The sequence below is a fragment of the Tachypleus tridentatus genome, chromosome 4, assembly GCF_004210375.1.
Source record: "Tachypleus tridentatus isolate NWPU-2018 chromosome 4, ASM421037v1, whole genome shotgun sequence".
NCBI lineage: Eukaryota > Metazoa > Arthropoda > Merostomata > Xiphosura > Limulidae > Tachypleus > Tachypleus tridentatus.
In genome coordinates, this window is record NC_134828.1 from 104,266,778 (window position 1) to 104,281,159 (window position 14,382).

The 14,382-nt window shown below is 35.2% G+C and overlaps 1 protein-coding gene across 15 annotated transcripts in view; it reads right to left on the reverse strand.

The window, feature by feature from the left end:
- LOC143249816 (poly(rC)-binding protein 3-like) overlaps positions 1–14,382 on the reverse strand; it is a 199,763-nt gene that overhangs the window by 61,305 nt on the left and 124,076 nt on the right. The window contains exon 1 of one of the 15 annotated variants that reach the window (XM_076500303.1): positions 1,455–1,505. The exons of the other annotated variants lie outside the window; for them this stretch is intronic. Within the exon in view, the coding sequence (XP_076356418.1) occupies positions 1,455–1,490 (36 nt within the window). The 5' untranslated portion in view covers positions 1,491–1,505. Of the gene's footprint in view, positions 1–1,454; positions 1,506–14,382 lie in introns of those variants that run through there. 15 annotated transcript variants of the gene reach the window in all.

Genomic DNA, 14,382 nt, shown 5'->3' on the forward strand with positions numbered 1-14,382 from the left:
CAGTAAGCACAAACATTAGCGGAATGAATATAACATATGTCAATTGAACATATCAGTACTACCATTTTCATACTCCGACTTCTCAGGCAGTTTTCATCTGCATAAACAATACGCTTGCGTTTGTCTGTTCGGAAATGTTCTCGCAAAAGTTTCGATCATACACTACAAATTTTATGTCGTTTGAAAGTGCGAAGAGTCTGAATTGCATATTGAGTTTTATATATAGAATAACTTTACCTGTTCTTTGCTTAGTTAAACTTTTTAAAGCAACTAGTATGCTACACGATGGTACGATGTCGTTGTCATTACGTGACGACTGTTTTCAATTTCGACTTTAGATATTTTTAGTTCCAAAGTACTTCACACACTTAATTCACGCGTAGTTTCTTAAAAACTAATATTATACTAAATACAACTGCTATGGGTCTTTCGTTTTATTTAGGTGTAATATATGCATGAAAACATTCGTTTAAAATCCTATGCCAATCATCTTGTGAACATGCAATCGGACGTTTCTGCATATCCCGCTAGGTTTGCTTTGATCACAACTTTACATTTACTTTACTTTGGAATCATTTAGCTTCGGCTTGTTTCGAAGACTGCTAAAAATACATTTTAGTTACTTTTTATTTAGTACGAGTTTTGTCCTTTGTTCTTGCAAGTTTCTTCAACTTCCAAATCGGTGTCATAAATTGAACACTCAACCATTTTATTCTCTGCACACAATTAAATACCATTACTATACTTTATTGTTTATTTTACTTGTAGTTTTCATAAAGTTTGTTTGTGTAACCGTGTAAAACTTATCCAAATAAACCTAGATTTATTGATATAACACGCAATGTTTGCAATAAAACGTAGCTTAAATGCCATGCTTGAAAATGATAGAATAAGAGAAATTACAGCGAATGTTTTGTGAATCATGGATAGCTAGCTATTCTAATACAGCAAATACTGCAATGGTAATCTGAAAATAAACTACATGGGTGAACGAAAAACATTTTTTATCCAAATCGTTATATATGACATTGTTATTAAGGGGTTTGCAATATGGTATTTCTTTGAAGATCTATGTATTCACGTATTCACCTGCCAATCCCTAGGCTAGACGACTTCACACATGAGGAACATTAGCAGCCAAACAATTACAATAATGAAAGTCGTTGCTAATATAGTGTGGTTAACATATCTTTATACATTATTCTTACTCTGAAGTTGCATTATTTTCAATTCTTAGAATTGATAACAGTTTTCTCTCGTTGCTTTAGCCAATTCAGGAACAATGAAAGTAGCTTGCTAGTTAGAAGTTAATTCAAGTAAGATAAATAAATATAAAATAACAATAATAAAAAATTTTGAGATAGAATAAATAAACAAGTTGAAGTCAATAAACATTATAAGCCTATTTTTGATGTGCAATTACTTAAATATAACTTATAACTATTACAACTCACCAACGTAACCCAGTTCACACAGAAAAAGATGTTCATAGAAATTACGTTTCGACCACTGCTGCTACATTTTAGCACAGAATATATTTATTCTGTGGCTGGCTGTCATATCCCAGCCTGCCTGATGAGCTACAAGGGTTACTGTTTAAAAGAAACAATGCTCACCTGATTGAAATTCATAAAATTAATGTCATAGTGAGCCTGTTTACAGTGGAATTCCGGTGATAAAAGACAAATTAATTTCTTAGAAGCTAAACATTAATCACAATTCTTGAAAATGCATTTCATCAATATCCACCACAAGTGGGTTTCAATCTCATGACTGAATCAGTCTACCTTTCTGTATGTGTATGTGTTTACAGATAAAGTAAAAACCTAAAAACAAAGAACTGGCATCAAATCTAACAATCATTTATAGTGTCATTAATATCATAGTTTTAAGTTTCCGAAATTAATTTCTAACAGTTGCAAAATTATACTTGTATCAAAAATGGGGAAAAAATGACGACCTAACTCTTGCCAAAATTCTTCCCGTTGTTGTAGAAACTCAAATGATTTGAAAATAATTACTTAACACTTCCCAGAGACGTTTTAGTATGATATAGTAAGGCAACCAAATATTTGTAGAAGAAAAAAAAACGTGTTAAAGTATTTCTGGGGTGATAATGAAAGCTTCTTGTTCTAGTTAATTGTATAAAAAAGTCATTATGTGGTAATCTGTCAAGATACCGTCATATACATCCTGACAAACGTAATGTTTCTAAGAAAAGGACGACTATTTCTGACATAGGTTATACTGTAACTGGTACAAGGTTTTCTTATCGCCATTTTATCTTTTTGTCAGCACAGTCATACTTACCCCTGTTAAATTCAGCAAATAACTTCATATTCCAGTAAGTACACTGATCGTGTAGCGCCTATACAAAAAATATCTCATTTTATTTTTCACCCACGATTTTTCCCGCCCCTACTGAAAAATGCGAATACATCACGCAAGGCCTAAAATACGGCAAGTAAGAGAAAAAAAAAGTTTATTCTTGGGAGTCACACACCCTTAACAAAACAAATCAGGACTTTTAATGTGTGTGATCAAGAGAAGATTAATGTTAAATTACATGAAACACATTACACGTGTAACCTCTATCATTACAAAGCCAGAGAGGGGTTCGGCACGGTCAGGTGGTTAGGGTACTCGACTCGTAAACTGAGGGTGGCGGGTTCAAATCTCCGTCACACCAAACATGCTCGCCACGAGGACGTTATAATGTTACGAGCAACCCCACTATTCATTGGTAAAAGAGTAACCCAAGAGTTGGCAGTGAGTGAGTGGTGATGACTAGCTGACTTCCCTCCAATCTAACACTGCTAAATTAGAGATGGCTAGCGCAGATAGCCTTCGTGTAGCTTTGCGCGAAATTCAAAAACAAACAAACATTTATCATCACATACGACTTTCATACAGTGGCTGATATTATGATTAGAAGTGATACTCCTGTTGAACCTGTTGTTTCTACACTTGATTACATAGATAGTATATTTTTTACTATTTCTCAGAAATCATGGAATAAATATTTCTTTTCGCTAAGACTTTTCTTTTCTCAACACATATAACATATAACTGAGATTTTAACTTCATTTCCTTCCTCCCCGGCATAGCGACACGTCTGCAGACTTATAACGTTAGAAACCGGGCTTCGATACCCGCTGCAGGCAGAGCGCACAGATAAACGATTGTGTAACTTTGTGCTTAATTCCAAACAAACATTTACATATTTGCAGACCTAGATCCTTTTTCAAGGTGTACGCTGGAAATAAAGATATTTGAGTGACGCCTTTACCTATTCTACCAACGAGTAAGATTAAAATAATTATAAGTTTGTTTTCACAACTTAGAGTGCTGGAACTATTATGGAGTTTTATAAAACTTGGCTCTTAACACTTGACGTTTCGGTGAGATGTCAGACTGACAAATAACACCATCGTCTCACTTATTTTGACACATAGAACCGGTCAATAACTATTTCGAGAAAAATATTGAATTTTAAACCACACGAATGTAAGTCAATCCGTAGTTTCATATAGTTCGTCAACTAAAAGTGAACATTTTTGCACTAACAGATTTTTACTAAACCACGTCTCTGTTTTTCATCCTATGAAAGAAAGTGGGATGACACAAACATCTTAACATCCTCACATCTTATCGGTATATTGTCGAAACCCATTAATCTTTTTACAGTCGTGAATCAACCTACAATTGTCCCTAATCGTAAGTTATTTACAATGTACGATCGGTTGAATCTCTCTCTCTTCTTCCTTGTTTAACTTATTCTTGCTTTAAGTTACGATACAAATCACGAATTGTGAACAAATCGTCCAAACTATAATGGCAGCATTTTCTTAGAGTGGAAACATTAAGAAAAACTTCACTGTCTGTTTTCTGGTAACTTATGTGGCCTAACATTGGAAATGCAGCAGTCTTTTCCGGTTTTCTATATGAAACTCAACGAACATGGAAAGTTACTCCAAATAAAGACAAGAGTACTGGGAGATGATGACAAACAGACCACGCCCACTATTTCAGTTACAGTACTCTTCTGCCTTGATGAATTTATGTTTCTCTTTTTAACACATTTAAAGTGACTTTCGCGAAATAAATAGATTTATAGAAGTCACATGTAATAACGGGCAATACGAGACTTCATGTTTCTGATACAACCTGTTAAAAGTGCCTGAGAAATGTTTTACTTTAGTGTGATAATTATGAAATCCTAATAACAAAGTTCAAGGCCGATGCACCATTACTGGTGGGATGGCAATCTGAGATTCCTCATACGATGGCCTTTTACACAAAGGCTGCAGCCAGTGGCGGCGCCAAGGGGGGCTTAAGCCCCCCAAAATGAGCAAAGCCCCCTCAGTCCCCCAATATTGTTTCCTACATATATTCATAAAATATGGAAAACACAATCGTCGTTGTTGCTTAACAATTAAGATAAAAAAGACAGAGATCTGTAGAACTCAACGTCTTCATTAAGATGAAAGATAGTTAGCCTGATAATGACCTTACTTTTCCTCTGAGTGTATTAACTTCACATGGGATAATTCGTTTCTGCTCTGTAAACTATGTGTTTATGCTATATTTCTTTTGATTTGTGTCTTTACTCCTAATGGTATATTAAATGTTCAATCTAAGCTAATCTTGATTTTCTTTATTATTATATATTACCTTAGGTGGAATTTAGGTGAGCTTCCTCTTTTACATATACGCATATTTTCATAAACAGATTATTTCTAATTTGTAATAATGAATTATTAATCAGAGTACGAGTTTCCAATGAAAACTGCATTGAAAACGCAGTTCAAAATAGCACACCTTTCTGAAATGTACCTTGGTATTTATATTATAATTTACCATCTATACTTCATATTGATATTAACATATCCTGGCGCCACCACTGGCTGTAGCTCTATTTGTGTAAACTCTCATTTCAGTACCATGTATCCGTTTCTTTACTCTCCAACACACAGATACACAAAGAAAGACACGAGTAATCGTTTAGTTTACTAAATAAACAGTATAATATTTTTCAACTCTGAGTTGCAAATACGGAAGATTATTTAATCCTTTATATATTTTATAGTACAATTTAGGGTTCTGCCATGTTCATTTCTGTCACTGAACACAAAATATAACTTAACGTTTAGGGCACGAAAGACCAAAACAAACACCTATGCTTTAGCCCTATCGTATTCTCTATTATGCTAAACAAATGTTATCAAGTGAAGTGTTCTGGAAAGCGAGATGTATGGGTTCTACTTACAAAGTTGTCTTTTGGACTTTACCTTGTCTTGCAACTTTTCACGTGGCTCATGCATCAACTATATAATTAAAAGAGCAATGCGTATACGTGCATGGGAAGCTTTCTTTAAGCTTCAATGAACAATGCAAAAATAAAATTAGGTATAAGGAAGTAAGGGCGACGTCACCTTATACGTAAGGTAGGGGTGGTTGGTACTGTGCATTACACAGGGAAAGGCATTTCGGAAATGTATTCGTCATATCTCAGAACCTTTCCTTATACAGTATTGTTCGTGGCTTAATTATCTGTATGTGAATTTTCTTATTTGCTTACAAGCACTTAAAACACGTTCTAACCTCCTATGATCACATTAAGAAAGCGTCGCTAGATCTAGTGTCCTTCACTGGACAAGTCGATCGGTTTAACATTTTTTACCAGACAATTCGACTCAAAATGTTCTTTTTATTAGAAGCATTTGATAAATGTCATGTTTTGTAAATCAGTTTTAATACACTTAAGTGTAACCTCGCAGTCATTGAGACGCCCCGCATGACTATCAGATTCGTACAGAACTTTAGGTACCTAACCTAATATCCGAGTCGCCCACCCAGATTTCTTAGCCGTATTAATTAGTGTATATACATAGCACTGTCTTAATGTTTTATAAACATTGTGTATTCAAATACAACGTACCACAACTAAGAAAATCTCCCTAGTTTTCTCCTTAGATGTTCAACTGATGTATCATGTCGTGTAATGGAAGCGCTACAAATCTTTAGGGATATAAGCAATGATTGTTAAGTTCGGTATTTTACTGTTTTAAACACAATTAGTATTTAAGACTAACTAACGACTCAATGAACAGTAATTTAGTGAACATGTGTCTGTCAACGTTTCTATTTAATGTTAATTGTGACTGGAGAAATATAGCCTTCAGTTAATAATTGAATTATCGATCTCCAGTTGGTTCCTATTTTGCGATTCAAAATTTTTACATTACATATAAGCTAGAGGTAAGGAGATTAGCTACTATTTTAAATTGTTGTATTTTCTTTAGTTTTAAATTTAACCCAATAATGAAACTACTCAGGGTTAAGGTTCACATGTCCAGTGACTATATTTTATAACATGAAAATGAATGAACAGTGAATACCAAATGTAAATAAATTCGATTCTTTTCAGAAGCTTTTCACCTTCCTTGCTAATTTCTCAGGAAGAGGGCCGAACCTCACTTGGAAAGGTCACCTATTTTAATCACTCGCACCACAATAGAGTAATGTGTTGTGTCAGTCAGTACACACAAAAAATGATGTCACATAAAGAACACTTAACGTTTCAATTTGTACCGTCGTGAATCAGTAAAACGTGAGCATGACATGAATCACGAGAAGAATTATACACTCTGTAGGCCACAACACAGCATGGCATACGAATTTCAAAACCAAAAAATAAAATTATTCGTTACTCTTAATTTTAGTGTAATTTACTCTTAAAACATAAAACCTTTGGAGATCCTACCGAAGTATATCTGGTATATAAAATAAATCATTCTCGAGCATATAACAAACACAACGTAAGGAGATTAGAAACAATTCATAATCGTCATATTTTTTATAATGGAAAATCGAAACAAGAAACCGCGTCAAAAAGAAGACACTAACAAGTACAATGAACTTGAATATATCGTAAAAAAAAAAACACTTTATATTTGAACACAAATTAATAGATAAAGGGCAGAAAAAAAATTGGGGCTATTGTTTCTAGACTTGTGGTGTTCTTTGGTATGAGAACGCTTCTTTAATAACCAGACAACGAAAACAGACGAATATTGGTCGATAATGAACTCTATAAATGTTGTCTTCGTTAGTTTCATCGCCTCAGTGACATGTGAAGTTTCTGGTGTCATTCATTCATTTGTTAAAATCCGACACGAGAAGAAATCTTGTCGAGCGCATCAAGTAACAGACTGGACGAAAAAACTACGAAAGATTATCAGTAACAAACTTTAATAAAATATTTTGTTTGTTAGTTTCGTTAAATTTAGCGCTAAGACACACGAAGGCTATTTGTACTAACCGCCCCTAATTTTCAAGTGATAGTCTGGAGGAAAGTTAGATAGTAAACATCATCTCCCGCCAACACTTGTGCTACACTTTACCAACGGAACAGTTGAATTGACCATTACATTATAACGTTCATACGACGGAAAGGACGAGAATGTTCAGTGACAGGATTCAAACCCGTGACCATCTCTTCCTATGAAAACAAGAAGGCAACTAGCCAACATTACCAACCGCCAACTTTCGAACTGCTCTTGTCAGACCGAATTGTACGATTTAACTATTAAATATATAATTCATTCATGGTTCAAAAGACTTTATTCTTTTCGCTAAAACAGCACGAGCCATGGAACACCAGATGTACGGTTACGCTAGCCACTAGGCCGTTAACAAAATATGAAACCACGTTTAATCGAATATTAATTCTAAAAGCATTAAGCTTGGTATTAGGATCTTCACACACGCACAAATTTAGTGTTTCTTCGTTAGAAACTATATTCAGTTGTAAGTATTAGGAAAGCACTGAAGCTTACAAAGATACAACCCGAGTTCGGTTTACTACGCATCTGCACGTGTCAGGTAAAGGAAAATGTTAAATGAGTATCATGAAAAGTACACAAATAGAAGGATCACCTGATTAATCAGACAGTTTCCTCATTATCAAAACAGAAATACGACGTAATATCACCCATATTTAGAAGAAACGTAAAGTATAATGACCTTGTTTTTAAATTTCGCTGAAAACTACACGAGAGCTATCTGCTGTAGGTGTTCCTAATTTAGCGGTGTAAGACAAGAGGGAAGACAGCTAGTCATCACCACCCACCGCCAATTTTTGGGCTACTCTTTAACCAACGAATAGTGGGACTGATCGTCACATAATAACGTCCCCACAGTTGAAAGGGCGAAGATGTCTGACGTGACGAGCATTCGAACTTGCGACCCTCAGAATACGAGTCAAGCGCCTTAACCTGACCATGACGGGCCAAGTAGAATGCATCGGAACATTTAATATACGCACAATACACTTGCTTAAAAAAGTTAGGAGAAATGGAGAGTATACTAAATAGCTTAAGCAAATATAAATACTTTATATAATTAAAAATATGAGTAAATGTATCATTTTATCTTTCTTAATGTTGAAATATTTGTATACACTGTGAACAGCATTCTAACCGCAGAGTTGAGTCGCACAAGGAGGGAATATTGTTATTAAGCGAACAGTACAATACTACGATTACACAGCAGACTCCTTAAATAGGTTATTAACAAGTACAATTAAACAAATATTTTACCCATAACACACACAAATAATAAAGACGAAACGTATTTCTTACTTAACGTGGACAGAAATTATAAAATTTTAGTAGCTCCTGTCTAATGTAACAGAACAAATATGAAACATTAATCGTAGAAATTGATCAGCCAAAACGTGGAAAATTTTCAAGTCATTCATGTTTCTTATCTCGAATTGCGAGAAAATATTAAAAATCACTCGAATTTATTAGCTATTACAGAAAAAAAAAACACATCAGGAAACAGTGACAGTTTCACCAATTACATTCATTCGTACTTATCAGCCAGTGCACTGAGAATATATTACCAAAAAATGATTTTTCAACAGACAGTTGTACAAATGTTGAAAATCAAATATATAAACCGATCTGTTAGAAAATCATTGAAATCTCACGCTTTTGCACAATATGGTGTATTGTTTGTCCAAAAAGTAATCAAATATAAGCCTTTTTTTGGTTCATTGTCTGTTTGTTTGTTTTTTTAATTTCACGCAAAGCTACTCAAGGGTTATCTGTGCTAGCCGTCCCTAATTTAGCAGTGTAGGAAGATGGTAGGCAGTTAGTCATCACCACCCACCGCCACCTCTTGAGCTACTCTTTTACCAACGAAGAGTGGGATTGACCGTCATATTATAACACTCCCACGACTGAACGAGCGAGCATGTTTGGTGTAATGGGGATTCGAACTCGCGACCATCGGATTACGAGTCGAACGCCTTAACCCACATGACCATGCCAGACCTAGTTCATTGTCAAAATATTAGACAGATTTCAGCGCTCAAAAATACTTTTAGACATCGATTACCAGGTTATATATGCAGACTCAAATATGTTTTACAAACCCACAAATGGTACTGTTTACGTCACACACGCATACAGCGGTGATATAACTAATATAACTACATACACCGTTAAAATGTTAATAATATAGTTTTAAGTAAAATGGCAAACACTCTAAACGCGATTATATTTGATACAAAGTACCTCGAAAAGGTCACCTCAATCAGATTCAACTTGTATAGTAACTATTTTTTACCTGGTTTATTTAATTAAGCCCAAGTTTGCAAATGGATTTTGATATTTCGTAAACACCTGAGAACCACATACCCCTACCACATAGTGCTTCTTTACTTTCTTTAATTTCTTCTAATTAATTATTTTTCCAAGTTGCAGCGCGTTGTACTACCAACATAGAACACTAAAGCACTCTCAAATATTTGGCGATACTATTCTAGGCGTCAACACTTCCCTGCACGACAGACAATGGCCTTGCAACTATAAAACGTAAGAATGGCTGCTTAGCTTCTCAGATATGTTACATTGTTTACATTCACTGCTACCCCAGAGGTGGAACTGTAGGAGTGATTGATACCCCTAGTGGTACAGAAATGTCTTTGAAGCAAATTCTATAGTGAACTGATTGTAACAGCCGTTACAAGTCGCATACAAATTATTGTTACATACTTCAGAGAGGCATTCGTGTCACGTTAATGAAAATTACTTTATATAGTTTCCCTGTTTGGCTTTAAAACAAAGCTGTAAGAAACAACATATGTAGCCGTCTTAAAATGAGAATCTATAAAAGAAACAGCACCATGTAATTAAGCCAGAAAAAAAAAAAGAGTAAAAAATTGGTATTTGAAAATTAACGAGTGAAGCACAGTCGCCGACAACTAGTGGAATCTATCTTTAAAAGAATAATCAACTACAAGTTGTTACTTCCAACAAGCAATTTTCTTAGCCTAATGGGAGAAAATTAAGAGAACATACACGGTTTTACAATCGACATTAATTGTTTTATCGACAGCGAGTTCTCAATTTCCTGTCTTTACAATCTTATTCAATTTTATATGGTTCTTATAATGTTGCAGATAAAATGATATTACATACAAGCATCATACGACCCAATCCATAAAAACGAACGCCTATAGTATTTACTCCCCGGGTGCTCCGCTGAGCCTGGTAGCCAGAAGTTCGCTACAGGAAACACTAAAAAAAATGATACAATTCCACCTGGATCGATCTGCAGCACGCACCTGAAGATCACGTGACTATCTTCCATCTAGACCACAGAATGAACTCTTGTACATCAATAAATAACAACATTCGCTTTCTTTCTCAACTTTTTTTTTTAAGCAGCACAGCAATTCTGTTAACAAAAGACTTTTCCACGGGCAAAAATGAACGTTCACATTATTTTTCAAGAATATTTATTGTTTTTTTTCTGACAAGGTCCAAATTTTTTTTTTTAATTCTACATTTCCCACTGCTTGATTCGGAACGATTTTCTTCAGGTTGATTGGTTTGCTGTCCACCGCAAGTATCGAAACTCAGTTTTTAGCATCATAAGCCTTCAGAGTCACAGTTGAGTCACTATGGGGCACTTTTATTTAGTGTTTCTACACTATAATGCTTAACAAAAATAAAATGTGCTTAAAACCAAGTTTGAAAATAATAACTTTTATAACACACGTTTTCACAAAAGGGCAATAATATTCGGTTATCTTGCAGACTTTATGTATACAAACCGAATACATCATCACATCACCCCATCATTACTGCAACTGCAGTATACCAAGTCATAATATTACAAATAACGGAATTATTTACGCTTTAGTTTCAAAATGTAAGCATGATACATAACACTAAAGCACACAAGATGTTCATAGGATGTACAAGTAGCACCGACTTACTAAGCCATTAGTACCTTATGTTACCAGATCGAGAATTTTTTATTATTATTATTTCTCCTGGACAATCAATAGTAAAAAGAAAAAAACAAAACAACATGACATATAGAAAACCGGAAATTACTTCGGCCCGAAGTGACCAAAGCCTCTACCATCATCGCTCATAAAAATTATCTTATTACGCACATTTAGCCAACTGAATGAAGACAATAGACACCTAACTGAACGATAACACCACAGTACGGCAATAAACAACTAAATGCACGATAACCCAGAGTACGGCAACAAACAGCTAACTGAACGATGACTCACAGTACGGCAATAAACACTTAACAGAACGATGACTCACAGTACGGCAATAAACACTTAACAGAACGATGACTCCACAGTACGACAATAAATGGTAAATAAAAACAAAACAAAAACACAGGTTTACAGTTTCTTGAAAAAAATGAAATGTTAAAATTTAAAAAATGATAATATATAAACGTAACTTTTATAAATTATATTTATAAGAACGTCATATGAGGGCGAACTACGTCCGAGTGTTCATGAAACTATTTCCTGACGTAACGCCTGAGTCTCGACAAAACTGTTTCTTTTATCATTTTTTGGGGAGGATACATAATTCGTTATACATAAATATACACTGTTGTAATACTGTATAACCTACATATTTTTGTATTATTGCTTACTTTTAATTCTTCGATTTTTATCTTTATTAACATTTCGCATTCTACCAAACTCGCTATCATACAATACACGCCAATTTTTGGACCATTTATCTACAATAAAATTATTTTGTTATTTAATACTAACAGCAAAGGCCACGAAAAAAACTTAATTATGTAACAGTGTTAAATACAAATTCAAACCCGGTATGGCTAGGTGGTTAAGGCGCTCAACTCTCTTAAACTGATGGTCGCTCGTTCGAATCCCAGTCACACCAAACATTCTTGCCTTTTCAGCAGTAGGGGTGTTATAATGTGACGGTCAATCCAACCATTCATTGGTAAAAGAGTAGCACAAGAGTTGGCGGTGGGTGGTGATGACTAGCTGCCTTTCCTTTATTTAGCCTTACACGGCTAAATTAGGGACGACCAGCGCAGATATCCCTCGTGTAGCTTTGCGCGAAAATTCTAAACAAACAAATCCATGAGACCTTCCCTTCCCTTTTATTAGTTATATTTATTTGCGACAGTAATACTAAGCGTGAGGCGCACGTACACCTGATTTAATGTTATTAAACATCAGGACCTCTACCAGCCTATCTTCAAATTGATTTTTTAAAGGAAGGATTAGAGTAAATTAATCTACGAGACTTTGATATAATGAAGCTATGAGCTAAAAGTACTTGAGGAAAGAAAAACCAAAAAAACTCGGAGCCTTTCTATGAGCCGCTACTAAAAACTACAAATATATGGTAAGAAAAATGAAGGCAGCGTAACTGGAGTAGCTTCATTCGAAAATCAACATTGTACCAATCAAATCAGCTGGCTCAGAACAACTAACAAATAATGTACAGTTTAAAACCAATGCAATCGTACATTCTTACTTGTAGAAACCCTCCTCTCGTAACTCGATAGTAATTACAAGTGCTTGTAAACTGAAATTCATGGTTCGATCCCAGTGATAAGCACAACGCAGGTAGTAGCTCATTCTGCAGCTCTGCACTTAACAACAAGCAACGGCCCGACATGGCCAGGTGGGTTAAGGCGTTCGATTCGTAATCCGAGGGTCTCGGCTTCGAATCTCCATCGCACCAAACATGCTCGTCCTTTCAGCCGTGGGGGCGTTATAATGTCACGATCAATCTCACTATTCGTTGGTAAAAGAGTAGCCCAAGAGTTGGCGGTGGGTGGTGATGACTAGCTGCCTTCCCTCTAGTCTTACACTGCCAAATTAGGGATGGCTAACGCAGATAGTCCTCATGTAGCTTTGCGCGAAATTCAAACCAAACCAAATTTTCTTCTTCGACAATAGTTATCTTTTATATTAAACGTGAATGCTCTCAATATTTTCATTACATACCTCTGAACACTTAACAAAACAATAATTATTATACTGTAGCATGTCCGTACGTATTCACGCAAATATAACGTGTTATAACAGAATCAAATTTTGAACATACAAATGGTAATACTCAAACATTCCACCCTCTTCTTCTTTTGTTCAACTAATGCTCCAGAAGTTCAAATAATTGTTTATCGGTACAACCTTTCTCTCTTTTAATAGCATTTCCGACATGAGGAACAGTTATTTCTGTGTGTTACTACTGACAAATGTGTGCTTTCTATTTACTTGTTATAAATAGAGAAGCTGATAACACTCCGCAAAAAAAAATCCAAGATTGGTTGTTAGAGTGCCAAAAATGCTCGCAAAATATATCAGTCATACCCAGTTTTGTTTTTTAAATTAATGTCACCAATGAAAGACAGTGTTAACGCCCATTTTAAAAAATTACATCTGTCATTGAACAATCTTCTGAAAGATCACTCAGCCAAAGATGCAGTAGTTTCTACCAAATTACTACATACACTATTTAATCAAGTAACCAAATGTTAAAATACCTTTTCTTAACACGCGCAAGATTTAAACTCTTATACTGCAAGTCAGTGGTAAATTTCGAAGTCTAAAACGCCGAAATTAGGGGTTCGATCCTAGCGGCGGTCACGACACAGTCCAGATATTCTACTATTCAGCTTTGTGCTTAATATATCAAACACCAAGCGACGAACAAAATGCCTCATCCCTAGGAGGAAGAACATGAAGTTTACTGACTTCAATCACGTTGGAGTTGTAACTTTTTAAGGGGTGCACTTGAAAGAGTACGCTGGATGGTCCTGTGTTAGAGCTTTGGATTTCGGAGTTAACGACCCGGATTCGAGTCTGTACGATATCATAAAATAAACACCCACACTCCATATTTTAAATTGTGGGAGCTTCGTAAAAGTGGCAGCCGATCTCTCAGCACGGACGGTGGGTGGTATGGTACTACTGACTGGCTGCTTTCCCTCCGTTCAGTAATTCAAAGCTATGGATACCAACATGCGGCCTTCATAGATTTGCCATAAATACAAATATAGTAA